General features: G+C 44.1%; 1 protein-coding gene across 2 annotated transcripts in view; it reads left to right on the forward strand.

The window, feature by feature from the left end:
• Window positions 1–17,450, forward strand: part of HECTD4 (HECT domain E3 ubiquitin protein ligase 4) — a 5,422,508-nt gene that overhangs the window by 861,190 nt on the left and 4,543,868 nt on the right. For both annotated transcript variants that reach the window (XM_044068422.1, XM_044068423.1), the window contains exon 6: window positions 6,886–7,024. In XM_044068422.1, the coding sequence (XP_043924357.1) occupies window positions 6,886–7,024 (139 nt within the window). The remainder of the gene's footprint in view (window positions 1–6,885; window positions 7,025–17,450) is intronic.

Raw genomic sequence — 17,450 nt, forward strand, 5'->3', positions numbered from 1 at the left:
ATCCCGGGCACTGGACAGATTTGGCCAGGTAGTGAACGCCTTATCTACCTTTGCTCTTCAGGCGTTGAACTACTTGTCTCATTTTACCCAGCTACAAATGGACTTAGTTAAGGAACTTTCTAGCTCGGTCCCAGGATCTGTGCCTAACATGGAATGGGAGTCTGTTTCTGTAGGCTGGCCACCCTGCATTCCCTAGCCAATGCATCCGTGAGGCTCATCTCTCATGCTGCGGAGGGTACCTCAAGGGTGGCTGGTTCTGCCATTGCCATATGGCGTCATGCCTGGATGAGGCTGTGCGATTTTTGTGGAGCCCTTCAAACAGACCTTCATTAATGTCCCCTTTGATGGTTCCACCTTATTTGGCCCCACAGTACATGACATTTTGACCCAGAGTGAGAAAGATGGTAAGACCCTGTCTGCTGTTTGTATCTGTTTTTCTACTCCACAACGGACTTTCTGTAGGAATCAGAGTGATAGTAAGAAAATGTGGTTTTGGAAGTCAGTGTCCTTCCCAAGACATTCAGGGAGACTTTTCCTCCTGAGCTAGAGTGAGATGTGGTCAGAATGGTAGACAACAACCCACACAGCTGAGGGGATCCAGAAAATGAAGGGTTGCAGGAACCTGCTCCGGACAAACCCTTCCAGTGATCCTGAATTGTTGCCTGGCTGCTCTCTTCTGGAAGCAGTCGGGGGACATTTCTCCTTACACCCAGAAGCCAGGATGGCCATCACAAACGACAAATGGGGTGCTAAGGATTGTATCCGGAGGATACTTCGTCCCCTTTTCCAGCACTCCCAAACAAAACTCTCACCACCCTGAATTTCCACCCAGTCTGAGGAGGATGCAGCTGAAGAAATAGGAAACTTGCTGCAAAAAAGAGTCATCCAACATGTTCCCCTGATCATGTTGGATCAGGTGTTTACTCCAGAGTCTTTTTGGTACCCAGAAAAACAGGGAACCTGCGGCCTGTTTTGAATCTAACCGACCTGAACAAGTCAGTGAAACTCTCAAAGTTCAGGATGGTCATGATTCAATCCAGCTTACCTCTCCTGAAGATGGGCAATTGGATGCACTCTGTAGACCTAAAGGGTGTGTACTACCATATCAAAATGGACAGACAGTCCAGGTCTTTTCTACTTTTCCGGCTGAGAGCCAGTCACTACCAGTTTTGAGTGCTTCCGTTTGGCTTCACCACAGCCCCCAGGGTGTTCATCAAATTTCTAGCAGTAGTGGCAGCTTATCTCCGACTGCAAGGCTATCAGATATTTTCAAATCTGGATGACTGGCTCCTGACCATCCCAACCAGGCATCTACTCCTTCAGGCCAGGGATTAATTCCTCAACCTAGCTTCTATACTGGGCATAACTATAAACCTGCAAAAGTCACATCTGGAACCAGTTCAAACCATAGAATTTATAGGGGCATGTCTAGACACAATAATGGCTCATGTTTACCTTACATCAGACAGGGTGGTAAATCTGAGATCCAAAGCCGGATCTTGACTGTTCTGAAACCCCTGGCCTCTGATTCTACAGCTTAGGCTCCATGGCAACAACCATAACTCTTCTTCCAATGGCACGCTTCCACATGCGCATTCTACAGTGGACCCCAGCAGTACAGAGGTCTCATCTCAGAAATCCCTTGAAACCTCCTATCAACCTGTCTCGTGTGTGCATCGATTTTGTCCTTTGGTGTCTCCATTGTCCGGAGATTCTCCCCTCTCCAAATGCCACGTTGATCACGGACACCTCCCAGTTCAGGAGGGAGGCATTGTCTGGGCCAGACTGTTCAAGTCACGTGGATGCCCCAGGAGACCAAGTTGCATGTCAGTGTTCTGTAGATGAGAGCAGTTATTCTAGTGTTGCAAGAACTAGACAGCATTCTTCCTCAGGGGACGATTGCTGCCCAAACAGATATGTCAGTGGTTTGGTACATCAACAAACAGGGAGAAACCAGGTCTTACTCCCTTTGTCGAGAAGTTATGAGGGTTTGGCAGTGGGCGATTTCTTCCAACCACTTTCTGTTAGCAATGTGCATTCCTGGGGAAATCGAACTTCCTAGCCGACAAACTCAGTAGAGTGCTACTGATGCCTCACTAGTGGTCCCTGAATCAGTCCATAGCAGATCCAGTCTTCCAGAAGTGAAGTTATCGTTGCTGTGACCAATTTGCGTCCCCTTTCAATAACAAATGCAGCAAGTATTTTGCCTTGATCCCCCTTCAAGGACAATCCCCCAGGGATGCACTGGTGCATGCTTGGCCCTCCGGTCTACTATACGCCTTTCCCCCTCTTCCACTGATTTCCAAGTTCATGCAGAAAGCTCTCAAGTTGCGAAGCAAAGTGATCCTCATTGCTTTTTCTTGCCTTGACAAACATGGTTTACCTTTCAGGTCACATCTGGTTTGCCCCTGATGAAGTTGGATCCAAGTTCAGACCTACTTTCTTATCCATCAGGGCATCCACATCCCAACATTCAGGCCCTAAAATTAACTGCATGGTTTCTACACTTGTTTGCCTTTTTGGGCTTTGTTTTAATTGGTACTGCAAGTGGTAGTTAAGTCATCCTTTAATTACTGGCAACTACCTGCTGTTAATTTTGATTTAATCACATAAGGCTTCCACTCGCAAGATTTGTAAAAGTAAGTGGAAAAGATTCTCCCTTTGGGTGGAACAGAACCAGATAGATCCTTTTACAGCCCCAGTTTCAGTAGTAATAGATTTTCTGGCTTCCCTTTTCAAGGGTGGTGCTAGTTATTCTGCAGTCAAGGTTCAGCTTACTGCCATTTCTGGCTTCCACTTTGGTTTTGACTCAGCGTGTTTAGCCTCTTCAGAGTTATGCAAGGCCTTTCTTAGGGGCACCTTTCTGCTACAGCCTCCAATCAAGGACCCTACGCCTTCCTGGGATCTTAATAGGATTCTCCAAGCTTTAGCCCATTCCCTGTTTGCACCCTCAGCCACTGTAGATCTAAAATTTCTCTCCTGGAAAACACTTTCCTAGTGGCGAGTACGTCGGCCAGGAGAATGTCTGAACTGCAGACTCTTTCTACACAATTTCACTTAGTTTTACATAAAGACAGAGTTACCCTACGTACGAATCCCTCTTTTTTTACCCAAGGTGGCTAAAGAGACCAACATTTGCCAGTCATTTAATCTCCCAGTATTCTTTCCTCAGTATCAGAACAGAGAAGAGTACACCTTACATATGCTTAATGTACATAGACAACTTGGTTTTTACATCCATAAAAGTAAATCCTTCAGGAAGTGTGATCAGCTGTTTTTCCTTTTCAAACACTAAAAAAGTTAAAGCAGTGACCAAAGTTACTTTGGCCAGATGGTTGAAAGACTGTATTACATTTATTTACTCTTCTAAAGGTATTTCCCTTACCAGATCTGGTAAGGGCACACTCTGCAAGGTCCATGGCCATGTCTCAAGCCTTTTGGTCGAGTTTCTAGTGACATTTGTGGTGCTGCTACTTGGTAAAACCCCCATACTTTTGTCACCCATTACAAATTGGACATTATTTCCAGGAGTAGAAGTGCTTTGGTTCTGCTGTACTCCGGTATATCTTTCCTTGATGGCCACCCTGGATTGTAGTAGCTGGGTACTCTGTCCCACAAGTTAATGGAATGAAGTGGACAACATCAGATAAAGAGGTTATGTTCTTACCGTAACGTTCCATCTGTGTTGTCCAACTTTATTCCATTAACCTTCCCACCTCCCTTCCCTCTATCCTAAAGTTTGTTCGGAAAGCCTAGTAGAAGTTATCAGGAATTTTATTCCTTTGGTTGAGTTCTTGATGTTCTGTTAATGTGAGAGCTGTTTGTATTTTGATTTCCTTATCTTTGTATTGTAGTTAATGTTTTAGGGACACTGTTCTTGTTGGCAAACGTGATCTATGGTAACGTGGGGGAGCTGGGCATTATGGGTAAATAGGAGGATTAAAAGTCTGGAGTTTCGAGCTGGAAGAAGGTGGCCGGTCGGTTTCGAGCGTCGGAACCATATTCCCACATTAAGGGCAATGCACGTTTTCTCAAAAAGTCACCAATTTTAGAGGAGATTAAGGGAGACAGAGCTAAAATCTGAATAAAAATCAGGGACATTTGAGAGGTTTGACCAAAGGATCTCACCATCCCCTCAGCCTGCAGATACCCTCCATATCCTAAGCAAGAGGCTATTTACTTCTGCTCTGTTTTTTCTTGTGAATCTCTGTGAGCTATGCAAAGTTACAGCTGGAACCATTTCAGACTCTGATTTTTCATAGTTTGCTGTTTGAAGATCAGATTAGAATTTGGCCAGTTTCTCCCAGTAAATATTATTCTGACGCAGGCTTCTGACAAACATCTGCAACTTCCATCTCGACCAGTAGCCTTTAATATAAGAGTACTAGGGCAGCAAGTATACACATGGTTCTATTTGGTAGATTCCATATGAGTATATTACAGTAGACTCTTCACATTCAGTGATATTATTTGGAGGACTGCATGGATAAGCTTGTTTGATTATCCAAAGCCTACAACAAGCATCTACAGTAGTGGCTTCATTTTCCCAGTCTCTGCAAGGGATGCTTATTTTCATCTCCTTCCCTTGGTCATAGTCACCACTGCAGTGTCTTCCCATTTGTGGGTGAGCATTGTTTGGGATAGATGGTTCAAGGGATTTAGAATCAAGAAGTCTCCTTCCACATTAGCGTCCTGGAGATGTGTGCAGTCCTGCTTACATTGTAGGCCATCAGTGCCGACTTCCACAGGATGCTGTCACCATATGTTCAGTAGTGTGGTACGACAGCAAACATTAGGGAGGAGGCAGGTCATACTTGCTGTGTCAAGACGCTTTCAGAAATGGCAGTCATTTCTCACCATTTTCTGATAGCAGTACAAATCCCTAGTCAGGCCAACTTGTTAGTGAACAGATGCCTTTTAATGCCTCACAAATGGTTTGCCTACTAACAACATAAAATATTTGACACTGTTGGGAGAACCTTTGCTGTAACCATTATGCATCCCAAACCAGTTCCAAGTACAGCTACTTGTTTTCTCTCATACTTCAGAAGGGTCAGACACCCAATGATGCTGTAGCCTGCCACTGGGCCCCAGGGTTCCTTTATGCCTCCCCCAATGCACATTTTCCTTCTGATGAAATTTCTATAAAAAGTAATGCTGTGCAAGGCCCATGTTATTCTCTGGTGACCCCACTAGGTCTGGTTCCTCTCCTCTTCTTCACCTCATAAGGACACTTCACCTCCTAGACCTTTGTACAAGTTTTCTATCTTTTCTGTCCAGCAAGCCTGACACAGACATTCAGTCATTCAAGTTAACTGCATGGTTTCATCAGTGCCATTTGTGGTCAGAGATTTACCTTTCCATTTAGGGTGATCCAGATCCTAACAGCAGTTCAGAAACCTTCCAATACATAAGTTTATAAAGGCAAGTGGTTAAAATTTTCACTTTGGGACATGTATCACTGACTAGAGCTCTGTTTACACCATCTACCACATCAGTTCGTTTCCTAGCAGAAATTTTTATAGTGTCCCCCCCCCCCCCCCCCCGCTTTTATAGTACACATAGTAGCAATTGCAAATTTTCACCAGTGTTGTAACCATTCATCCTTAACTTCTCATAAAGTCTACAAAGTATTCCTGAGACCTCCCTTTAAAGACTTGGCTCCCAAATCAACCTTAATTTCATTTTGGAAAAAATGAACCCACTTTCCATCTGACCCATTGGCAAAGGTAGATCACAAATATTTGTCCTGGAAAACATCATTCCTGGTTGCTATTTCTTTAGCAAGGAGAGCATCTGAGTTGCATGCTATCATCTTTTAACCTCTGTACATAACTTTTCAAAAAAATGTTGTTTCCTCTTACTAACCCTGTCTTCATGCCAAAAGTGGATACTAACATAAACCTTAACATATCAAAAGGTCTACTGTTTTTCTTTCCAGAATCATCTCCTAAGGGAGAGCATAATTTGCATTGTCTTGATATTCACAGGTAAGATTTTACTTGCATAGAACAAAAAAAAAATAAGAAAAGATAAAAAGTTTTTGTTTCTTTTTGCTCCTAGAAGACTGGCCCAAAAATATTCCAGGGTTACATTGTTCAGAGACCTGTCTGACTGCATTGTTTACTGTTATCTTTGTATTAATATAGATAACTTCAGGTAAACCCAGAGCTCACTTGACTATATATGTAGTTCCATCGTCAGCCTTATTTACACGTTTATCAGTAAATGGCATTTGTGCTGCCTGGGACATGGGCTTCACTGCATACTTCTGCAAGACTTTATCCTAGATGTGATCTCAAGGTCCAGGTCTTCCTTCAGGTCCACCATCCTCCATTGGTGTATTGCCATTATGCCTCCCAACTTGTATAAGATGGGATGTCATCTGGCTTTCAGTTGTACTTGATGGAATGGACTTTGCAAAATATGAAAGTTGTGTACTTGCAATAAAGATAGATCATGTTCCATGACCATCCATGTCAACATACCCCCCCTCTTTCCCTGTTCTTTGTATACTCTTTTTCATACTGACCTAGTTGACAACTCCAGAGGCTTACAATAGAACTGCATTTGTTTAGATTTACCCTAGTGTATATTGGTGGCTTGGCAGGTGTTCCTTTAGTCCTTGGGCAATTAGCCATCCAACTTAATATGGATAAGAGATCGAAGCAAGATGTACTGTGAGAGCAAGGGGAAGAGTTTGAGCTTTGGATACTTTCTTGAGATTCCAAGTCAGGTGGTTCAGTGGCGACCTGTATTTCAGTTCTAGTGGATAGATATGGATCATGAAGAGACATACCATTGTGGTGAGTACATAGCTTTCATATTTCACAAGTAGAGATAGTAAATTTTTCTTTTTCTTTTTTTTTCTTTACTGTTACTTAGTGGTTTTGTGTATTGCCGAAATGAAGATCTGGAAGCTGGGTGGATTGCATTTGGCAGTGGCAGTCTTCTTCATCGGCCTGTCTCTTTTGATTGTAAACCAACTAGCCTTGCCCAGGTCATTGACCACTATTCTCTTCAGGTAATATTCAACTTTGTCACACTTGATGATTATTGCAGGTGTCATATGAAAAGAGCTACAGTAAACATGTGTTTATGTTTTTAGAATTGCAGAGAAAAAAAAAATCCCAATATCTGTTCCTATGCATAGAGGGATGAAGACCTGACCTGCTCAGATGGACCGTGTTGCATTAATGGCTTGGGTGCAGAAAGGAGTGTGGGGAAGAGAATGAAAGTGAATAGCAATTGGCTTCCTCATTCTGGTAGCAGAGAGGTTGTTCTGGCTTGCCTCTTGGGAGACGCCATGTGGGAGCACTAGTTATAACACCCATGGGCCTCAAGGATGTAGAACCTGCTCTCCCTAGGGAAGAACAATTAACATGTGTTTGTGTGGAGGCATGTACTCATGCTTCCTACAGTCAACAGCATTAATAATGCTTTAGTAAAGCACTGTGGGTATTGTGGGCTTAGAAGATGGTGGGAGTTCAAGGAGTCGCATCTGCTCTCTGCTGTACAGATCTTACCTCACTGTGGGAACAAATGGGCCACAGGGCTTTTGTCAAGGTTGAAGATTGTCTGTGTCCTTAAGACAGGAAAAAGTAGGCAGTGGAAAAGAGCTGTTATGCAAGCCCTGGTTGGATGGATGCCATGCTGAAGTTGTGATGTATTTATGCAAATAGGTTTGATGTGAAAATGCATTTAACTACAGTTACCACCTGCTGGTGTTTAACTTTGCTTTTTAAATGTTTATCTCCCTTTTACTAAATTTTGTACATGTTTTTGTTTGCCTTTTTGGGCTTTGTTTTAATTGGTACTGCAAGTGGTAGTTAAGTCATCCTTGAATTACTGGCAACTACCTGCTGTTAATTTTTTGTTGGACCCCCTACATAACTAGATAAATTAAAGAGTAGTATTACTTTAGCATCTAACTGAATAAGTCTTTTATATTTGCTTTGACTGTACCTAATGTAGTAACTGCCAGTACGGTACCGTGTTGGCTTATTAAACACTTGTATTTGGTTAAACTTTAGCCACTTACGGGACTTAGCAAGTAGCTCTCCATTCTTCAAACCTTTGGCTTGTTTGCTTTTTCCAGAGATGAGAGTTAAGCTATCCCAGAGTGGGCAAGAGAGACCTATGGGCTATTTATTCCTACACATTTTTTTTTTATCCGCACATTTGTTCCCCTGACAGGTGCGAGTATAGCTTCTAGATAGTAGAGTTAGGGAAGTAGGCCCAATGTTGGTTCTTTGGATGTCCATGCCCCAACCCATGTAATCTATCCCTGGGATTTGGATTGTGGATTCATAGTCCACACAGACTCATTTTTCCCCTTCCTGGAGGTGCTTGCAAAATCCTGCTGTGTCATTTTGCCAAAAGTGGCTCCCTTGTCTTGAGAAAAAGTGGTCCTTATGGACACTTTTTATATTAAAATAACTTTCAACTGCTACAGGGTGAAAGTTATGAGGTGGAGTGTCATATGTACAGTTGCGAGGGTGGAAATGTTTTTTGTATATAAAGGGGAAGGGAAATTATTACTGGGGTGCAGTTTGCACATGTGATGTCAGTGCATCAGCTCTCTGAACAGTGCATGCAAACACATACACAGACAGACAGACACACAGACAGACACACAGACAGACACACAGACAGACACACAGACAGACACACAGACAGACACACAGACAGACACACAGACAGACACACAGACAGACACACTCTCACTGCTTTACAGGTAGGAAATGCTTATTGATCTCCACTGGGAAACACCTGATATTAGCAGGAACACTAAGCCATCCCTAGCATGGCTAAACTGAAAAGCTTTTATTCCTCCACTCCCTGCCTGGCTCTTTCAGTGTCCAAGCTACTAATTGTACATGTGTGTGTTGCATTAAGGACTCATTCCATGTATGCCATAGAGACAGGCTTTTTTCTGTATTATATTTTGTTCTTTTGTACGGCATAGCTATAGTTGCTTTTTCTGTAGGGTATTCTGCCTTTGTTGTCACAATTTACAGGCATGGTCAGGCCTCAGTGGCATAATAGATAAGTCATTATCTTCCTAAGCCAGGGATTATGGGTTCAAGTTCCATCTGGGATGATATAATATACTGCATCCAGAAACATCCAGGCTAAGGCAAGAATATTTTCTTGAATTACTGCACTTGTACTTTGTTTATACAGTGATCGTTATTGTTTTTGAGTATTTTTTAAAACATTTATTTAATTTTTTGCATAAATCATTTCTCTGTTGCTTTTCTAGTTCAAATTGCCTTGCAGAAGGATGAAATATCCAGGGACTTAGTTGTTTGATAGCTGTTGTTCTTGTACATTAAGAAATTCTAGGATCATCCATCTTACAGCAGAAGGTTTTTACCTGGTTTCTGAGTTGGAAAGCATTCCAGGGAGTTCAAATGTTGTCTTTTATTGGCTAGATGATGTAGGAGTCGGTTTTCATGTTTTTTCTTTACTCTAAATCAGGCAAGTTTGCTCGGAGCTGCCCACCGCACAATGACATGTAACAGTGTCCTGTATAGTAGCAAAACCGTAGACAGTAACATTTTCCTTTAAAGTTAGGATTAGGTCTGAAAAATTGAAACAGCATGGCGCTATGCAGAATTAAGTTTAGCAGCTAGCTTGCGCATCGAATAGCACTACCATATTCTAGCAGTATACAACATCTTACCCTTAACCCCAGGAACTATCCTAGGAGACCCCTGTTAAAGTGAAATCCTTAATCCTAAACAGCCCACCCTATTACAAAATCAGATATGGATATGCAATTTTCTTGTATCTCTGTGGCCAGCTTGATAGATTTGGGTATCCTAAGGCATTGTAGCAGTTGTTGCATGTCCTCAGATAACCTGATGTTCTTCGTGTTTCACTGTTGCAGTCATTACATTTCGGTAATCCTGCTGGCAGGTTGCCCTCAGTCGGCCTGAATTCCAAAGTTTTAGATCCTGCGTCGGTTGCTGTCGCCCCTTCCCTGACATCAGGTCGTCAGGGGTATAAAAGATGCAGCCGACGCCATTTTCTTCAGTCTTTCTTGCTGCGCGGTGCCTGAAGCAGAAGCAGTTCGCAAGTGCTGGTTGGCCGACTCCTGAGATTTTCGTGTTCGAGTTTCAGATCCTAAGTCTTCATTAAAAGCTAAGTACCCCGTTGGGGAAACTTTTTTCTTGCTCCAGACCGATGTCAGAAAAAGTTAATAATTGTTTTTCTTGTGGGAAGCAAATACCTCATAAGGATTTTCATTCTTACTGTATTCCTTGCCTTAGGCCCTGACCACGACGTTGCTAGTTGTCGGTTTTGTGCTAGATTTAACCAACGCACTATTAAGCGTCTGTATGATTTTGCATTTCATTATTTTGGCAGAAGGTTTAATTATATAATGCTGTCAGAACAGCTGACTACCGGAATTTATAAAAAGCGCAAAGAAAAAGAAAAGGACAGGCATCCGAGGTCCATAACCGACGACGAGGCTTCGGCTGGGCCAGTCGCCGGTTCTCAGTGAGGTGCTTTCGCAGCCCCTGACGCCTGCTACCTCAGAGCCACAGGCCGCTTCCGACTCCCACGTGGAGCCGACTAGGCTTCTGGAAACTCAAGGTATTGGACCCTCGGAAACTATTCCCTCAGATGGGTCCAGAGCCACTGAGCAGGCATCGGCTTCTGAGGGTGTTTTCAGGCCTACACAGTTATATGTGAAAACGACTTCAGCTTCAAAGGCAAAGACTAAAGCACCTCTAAGGACAAGGACTTTCATTCTTACTGTATTCCTTGCATAGGCCTTGACCACGACGTTTCAAGTTGTCGGTTTTGTGCTAGATTTAACCAACGCACTGTTAAGCGTTGGTACAGTTTTGCACTAAGCTATTTTGGGCACAGATTTAATTATACAATGTCGTCGGATAGCCATCAGACTACCGGAGTTCACAAAAAGCGCAAAGAAAAAGACAGGCAACTGAGGTTCAAAACCGATGACGAGACTTCTCCTAAGCCAGTTGCTGGTTCTCAGTGAGGTGCTTTCACAGCCCCTGACGCCCGCTACTTTAGAGTCGCAGTCCACTACCGACACCCACGTGGAGTCGGTCAGGCCACTGGAAACTCAAGGTATTGGAGCCTCGGAGACTATTCCCTCAGATTGGTCATGGGCTGCTGAGCAGGCATCAGCTTCTGAGGGTGTTTTCAGACCTAAACAATTATACATAACACCAACTTCAGCTTCAAAGGCTAAGACTAAAGCACCTTTAAAGACAAAGAAACAAGTTCACCAGCCACAAGGACAGGCCTACATGCCCAAAAAACAGATACTCAAAATGGCTGAAGACTTAATTACCTTGATTAGGGTTTCCCATCCCCCTCCTGATAAGAGGCCTAGGCAAGAGACAGACTATGAATCTTCAGATCATAGGTTCATAGGTTCATAGGTTCATACTAGGCTATCTGCCCGAGGGCATTTACAAGCCTAGCCCATAGTTTTGTGGCTTACGCCACCCCTTTAGTATGGGGAACTATACCCATTATTTTGCTGTGCCTCTGTTGAGCAGTGACACTGAGGTAATCCCTGGGGTATATCTGCGATCTCCCATCCATTGGTCAAGATTTCTCTTGAACAAGGCCAGCGAGGTGCTCTGCCTCACATATACCGGGATTTTATTCCACAGCATAGGGAGTCTTTGGGTGATGAATCTATCCCTCCAGCACGTCCTATTAATAGCCGTGTCGAGGTTTAAGTCTCCCGCCCTTGTGGCTCTGACGGATCTAGATTTTTGAGGTGAAGCATATTCATCAAATCTGGGTTTGACATGGCCTTGTATGTTAGGCAAAGGTCACCTCTGAGCAAGTGGTGCGACTGAATAGAGCTGGAGTTCTTTCAGTCGGGCAGCATAGGACAGATGTTTGAGACCCTTTATCCTTTTGGTGAGGAACTTTGTGGCCTCTCCAGCTGCTGCAAGTGTCGGGTCAGATACATTCGAATGGGGCATTGTACTCAATCATTGGTCTGATGAGTGATGAGTATAGGGAGACTATGACCTCCCTTGATCTAGATGAGAATCCTTTCATGATAAGGTGGGCAATGTAGAAGGTCTTCCTAACTACTTTAGCTACATGGGTGTCGAATGACAGACTACTATCAACCTGGGTCCCCAGGTCCCTGATAACTTCTTCTGTACTCAGTGGATTGCCACCTATTTGGTAGCTAGGGGTAACCTTGTTTTTCCCAAAGGGTATGACTATGCATTTTTTGGCATTTAACTTTAGGCCATGGCTCTGGCACCAGTTATCCGTTTCTGTGAGACCCTTCTGAAGGATATCTGTGTCAGATGTGTTTTCTACTATGGCCAGTTTGCAGTCATCTGCAAACTTTGTCAGCCATAACCCTCCTGTGTTTGCTTGTACTTTGGAAAAGTAGATGCCAAACAAGAGTGGGCCCAGGACTGAGCCCTGTGGTACACCACTTGTGACAGGCTTTGAGTCTGACATGGCGCCAGCAACTCTGACCCTGTGGGTTCTGTCACTCAGCCAGTTTGCAACCCATCTTGTGATGTATGGGTTAACATTTAAGCTGATGAGTTTTTCAATGATACCCGAGTGGGGTATTGTATCAAAGGCCTTCGCCAGATCGAGGTAGGCTGTATGGACTGCCTTTCCCTCATCAATGGCTTTGGTGACTGTTTCGAAAAAGTCAACCAAGTTTAGAAGGCATGATCTGCCTTTGACAAAGCCAAACTGGGATGGATCCAAAGTCTGCAAATTCCCTATGTCTTTATTTATGAGGTCCATTATGATCCTCTCCATGGCTTTGCAGATAAGGCTTGTCAAGCTAATGGGCCGGTAATTTCCAGGGTCGGTGGAGGCACCGCTTTGTGAAGTGGGACCACAGTTGCAGTGCGCCACTCCTGGGTGCGTATCCAGAGGTAAGACTATGATTAAACAGCTGTCCTAGCTGTGGGTTTAATTCCTCGTTGAGTTCGTGGAGCACACAGCCGGGACACCATCAGGTCCCATGGATGCTGTGTTTTTGCTTTGGAGAGCAGTTCTCACTTGGGCGTTGGAGATGTTTGGGGGCTGCAATCGCTTGGTATAGATATCTCTCCTTTGGGAGAAGTTTGCACTGAACCTGTCAGCCAGTATGTTGGCAATGTCTGTAGGATCAGTAATCTTCACATCATTTTGAACTAGTTCTGAGCATATCTGGGAGTTTCCTCCCAGGTTTCTAACATAGCTAAAGAAGGCCTTATGATTGTCTTTTGAGTCTTTAGCTATTTTTCTCTCAAAATTTGCTTTGGATGATTTTATGAGAGCTCTTAGTTTTTTACTTATAGTGATCAAGGGTGTCTTACCTTTTAAGGATTTTGCTCTATCTTGTAGTAGCTTCCTCCTTTTGTTGTAGAGTTTGTTTATGGCTTGGGGTCCACCAGAGTGGACGCTTGCCTTTGGTACAAAGAGTCTTTGTTTTGCTTGGGATTGCCTTATCCATGCAGTCCTGCAGGTGCTGGTAGAAGGCATTTGTAAGTGATTCAGCGGCTTGAGTACTGTTTTCCGCCGGCTCGGGGCCTTAAAGGAGACCACACTAGTCTTTAGAAGTGTGAAGTCGGCTTTCGAGAAGTTCTTTACTGTGGTCTTTTTATTTCAGGTGGGGTGGGATGAGGACCTCCAGCGAGATTAGTTTGTGATCTGATCTCACCAGTGAGGGGTATACTTCGGTGTTGAACATTGTGCTCCCATGTTCGTGATGATGAGATCAAGTATGTTTTCTCCTCTTGTGGGATGGTGACTAGTTGTTCCATGGCATTTGAGTTTATGAATTCCAGGAACTTTTGGGCTAGGGTGTTTGGGCTTGAGTAGTGTTCCCAGTCTATATTAGGGTAATTGAAGTCACCTAGTATGATGGTGTTTGGTGATACATTTATCCCTCTAGTGTTTTCAGGAAGGCCATGTGAGGTTCCTGAGTTTGTGAGGGTGGCCTGTAACATGCTACAATTTGCAGAGCAGTCTTGCCTATGGTTAATTGCACCTGGATGGTCTCCGATGCATCGTGCGTTGCCACCAGTCTTGAGGTGTGGGTGTCTTTGATGAATATGGATACCCCTCCTTTCTTGGTATTGTCCGGATTTTGGGGCCGGAACGCATGATAAGAGGTAAAACCTGATAGTGCTGGGGTGCTCTCAGGAGCCTTGAACCAGGTTTCTGTCACTGCACAGACATCGATGTTCTCCATACTGAGAAGGGCCTCGAGTGCGTGCATTTTGAGATTTAGACTTCTGGCATTGAGCAGCATTACCCTTAGTTTTTTCCTTTTTGTGTTCTAGGGTGGTAGGTTTAGAATTTGAGCCTTGCCTAAAAAGGCACTATGGGGTGGCAAGAGCCTTTGCCAATATCCGAATCCCAGGGTGACAGGTGCAAGCCGCCCCTTGCGGCAGCGTGGCTTGTCCAGCATGTCATCCCAGGCAGACAGACATTGGATCCCCTTTGAATGACACCAGAGTTTAAGCCAATTGTTAAAGCTGATCATCTTATCTCTGTATTGTGGCATCATTCTTGGTGAAGGTAGGATACTGCTCAAGGTCAGGGTCATACCTGCCTGGGCTACATAATCAGAGAGCTCCTCAATGTCTCTTTTCATGTAGTCCAAGGAGGTACGTCTCAGGTCGTTTACACCAGCGTGGACAATGACTGAGTCATATTTGTACCTGCTGTTGAGAGACCTGAGTGCTCAGGTTTCCATTTCCTCTGATTCCTCTTCTGATCGGGAATATTTTCTTCCCCCCTATGAGGATTCTGATGCTGAAGAATCTATTCCTTCAGCTTCTCCTCCTGAGGACCATTCCTTTGGGGAAACCTTGCATACCATGAGGGAGCATTTCCACTGGGAGAGCCAAGATTTTTCAGAATCTAAGACGAGACTCAAGGACTTCCTTCTACTGCCTCATCACAGGCCTCTAGCTATTCCACCTGTGTTAGACATTGTAGATGTGTTTTCAGAGTCTAGTCTGACCCCTGGCTCCTTACCTCCAGCTCCTGTTAAGCCTGACAGATACTACAGGGTTCCTGATTCTCATAAATTCTTTTTCAAAAACCCGCTGCAGACCCAGAAACTATTTCTCAGGGTCCCAAAGGAGTCAAGGCTTCCACTGCAAAAAAACCCTATACCCTCTGATAGAGATTCTAGGGCACTGGATAGATGGGGAAAAAAGATTTACACATCTGCTACCTTGGCCTTAAACTGCCAGTTTCATATGCTCAAATATCAGCAATATGTCATGACACTACTTAAACAGAAAATGTTGGTAAATTCTGAATGTGCAGAAAACAAAGAAATGCAGGATTTATTGCATGCAACTGAACAAGTTGGAAAGCATACTTTGCAATGTGGTTTTGATTCTCTGGAGGCCTCCTGCAGGGCCGCTGTTATGGATTCTGTAATTAGGAGGCATGCTTGGTTAATGGAACAAAATCTGCCTGATCATGTCAAAGCTAAATTATTAGATGCACCATTACAGCATGATACCTTGCTTGGTGTTAAGGCAGAAGAAGTGTTAAAGAAAATGGAGGACAAAGCTAAATGTATGCAAACGGTCAAAGATTTTTTATAAGTACAGCCACCTAGGTTTGGCAGACACTGGCCTACAAAGAATTGTTCCTTTCCAGTGTCAGACATACCTCAAAGGGTCAGATCCAGACGCCCTAGAGGCAGATCCCAGCCGCAAGCTTCGTACAGGTCTAAGCAATGGGGTGCTTCTACCTCCAAAAGTGGAGAAGACAAATCACAACCATACAGGAAACAGTCCCAATGACTTCCCCCTGCCTGCACCAAGCACTTATCTACTGGCAGCACTCTTAGGGGGAAAAATAGCACTTTTTTTCTTAAAATTGGCACATTATAACCCAGGACAAATGGGTCCTAGACATAATGTCACAAGGCTACAAGTTTCACTTCCATACCCTGCCAAGGGCAAATGGTTGGCCAGACCTGCCAAAAAAATCAATGGACAGAGGCTCAAAAACAAGTCTCATCCCTCATGGACATGGGGGCTATTCAACAAGTGCCACAGCAAGAGCAGGGACAAGGATTTTACTCGACTGTTCCTGGTACCCAGAAAGGACAAAGCATGGAGACCAATACTGGATCTGTCTATTCTAAACACTTTCCTGGATATTCCAAAATTCAAGATGTTGACCTTGCAGCAGCTTCTGCCCATGCTGGGCAGAAAGGCTTGGCTCGTCACTTTAGACCCAAGAGGCATACCTGCATGTCTCAATCAGACAATCATGCAGAAGATACCTCAGATTCAAGGCTGGTTCAAAGCATTACCAATTCTCTGCACTGCCCTTTGGCTTATCTACTGCGCCCAGGGTCTACACAAAGTGCCCTGCACCAGTAATACTTTCTGCAGACAAAGAGGAATACAAATATATCCTTAGTTGGAATGCCTCATTTAAGCAGAGAACAAGGACATTCTACTATAGCATCTGGTGTTAGTGAAAAGACTTTTAACATGCCTAGGGTACACAGTCAACGAAAAGAAATCAAAACTAGTACCCTCCCAAGAGATAATATACCTGGGTGCAAGCTTAAATACAACTGCCCTTATGGCTTATCTCACGCCAGACAAACAAAGGCAACTGACTATCTATTTCAAGAAAATGGCAACAAAGGCCCACTTATCTGCAAGAAAAATTCTGCAGGCTTTGGGCTTCAAGGCATCCTGCATCCTACTAATTCCATATGCAAGACTGCATATGAGGAAACTTCAGTGGTACCTAAAAAGTGTCTGGACACAACATTGCCACAGCCTGGAAACAATGATTACTCTCATTCCCTGCCTGCAACAGGAGTTTCGATGGTGGGCAAAGGCTTGTCACCAAAACAAGGGACAGCCATTCTCACTACCCCCAGCCAGGCAGAAACTAACAACGGATGCATCAGATTATGCCTGGGGGGGGCCCACATGGCAGGAAAAGGCATTCAGGGCACCTGGTCCACAAATCAAATGCATCTACATATCAATCAAAAAGAGATGCTAGCTGTTCAAAATGCCCTGACAGCCTTCAAGGACCTCATTCATCCGGGACAACTACTGATAAAGACAGACAATACCATGGTCATGTGGCACATAAACAAGCAGGGGGGCACGCATTCTTACCCCCTTTCCAGACTAGCCATGGCTTTATGGGGACACAGCATTGACTTACCAAGTTCATCTGAAGGCACAATTCCTGCCAGGAAAGGACAATACTCTGGCAGACGAACTAAGCAGAAACCTCATGGATCCCCACGAGTGGCACCTGGATCCACAAGTCTTCGGCATGATAACAAAGAAATGGGGATGCCTGGACACAGATCTAGTTGCCTCCCCTCACAGCTATCAACTAAAAAGATTCTGCACAAGGGCTTATAACAGACAAACATGGAAAGTGGACGCCTTATCTTTCAACTGGAAAAACCT

Source organism: Protopterus annectens, chromosome 4.part0 (assembly GCF_019279795.1).
Source record: "Protopterus annectens isolate FY-2018-M chromosome 4.part0, PAN1.0, whole genome shotgun sequence".
Classification (NCBI taxonomy): Eukaryota; Metazoa; Chordata; order Ceratodontiformes; family Protopteridae; genus Protopterus; species Protopterus annectens.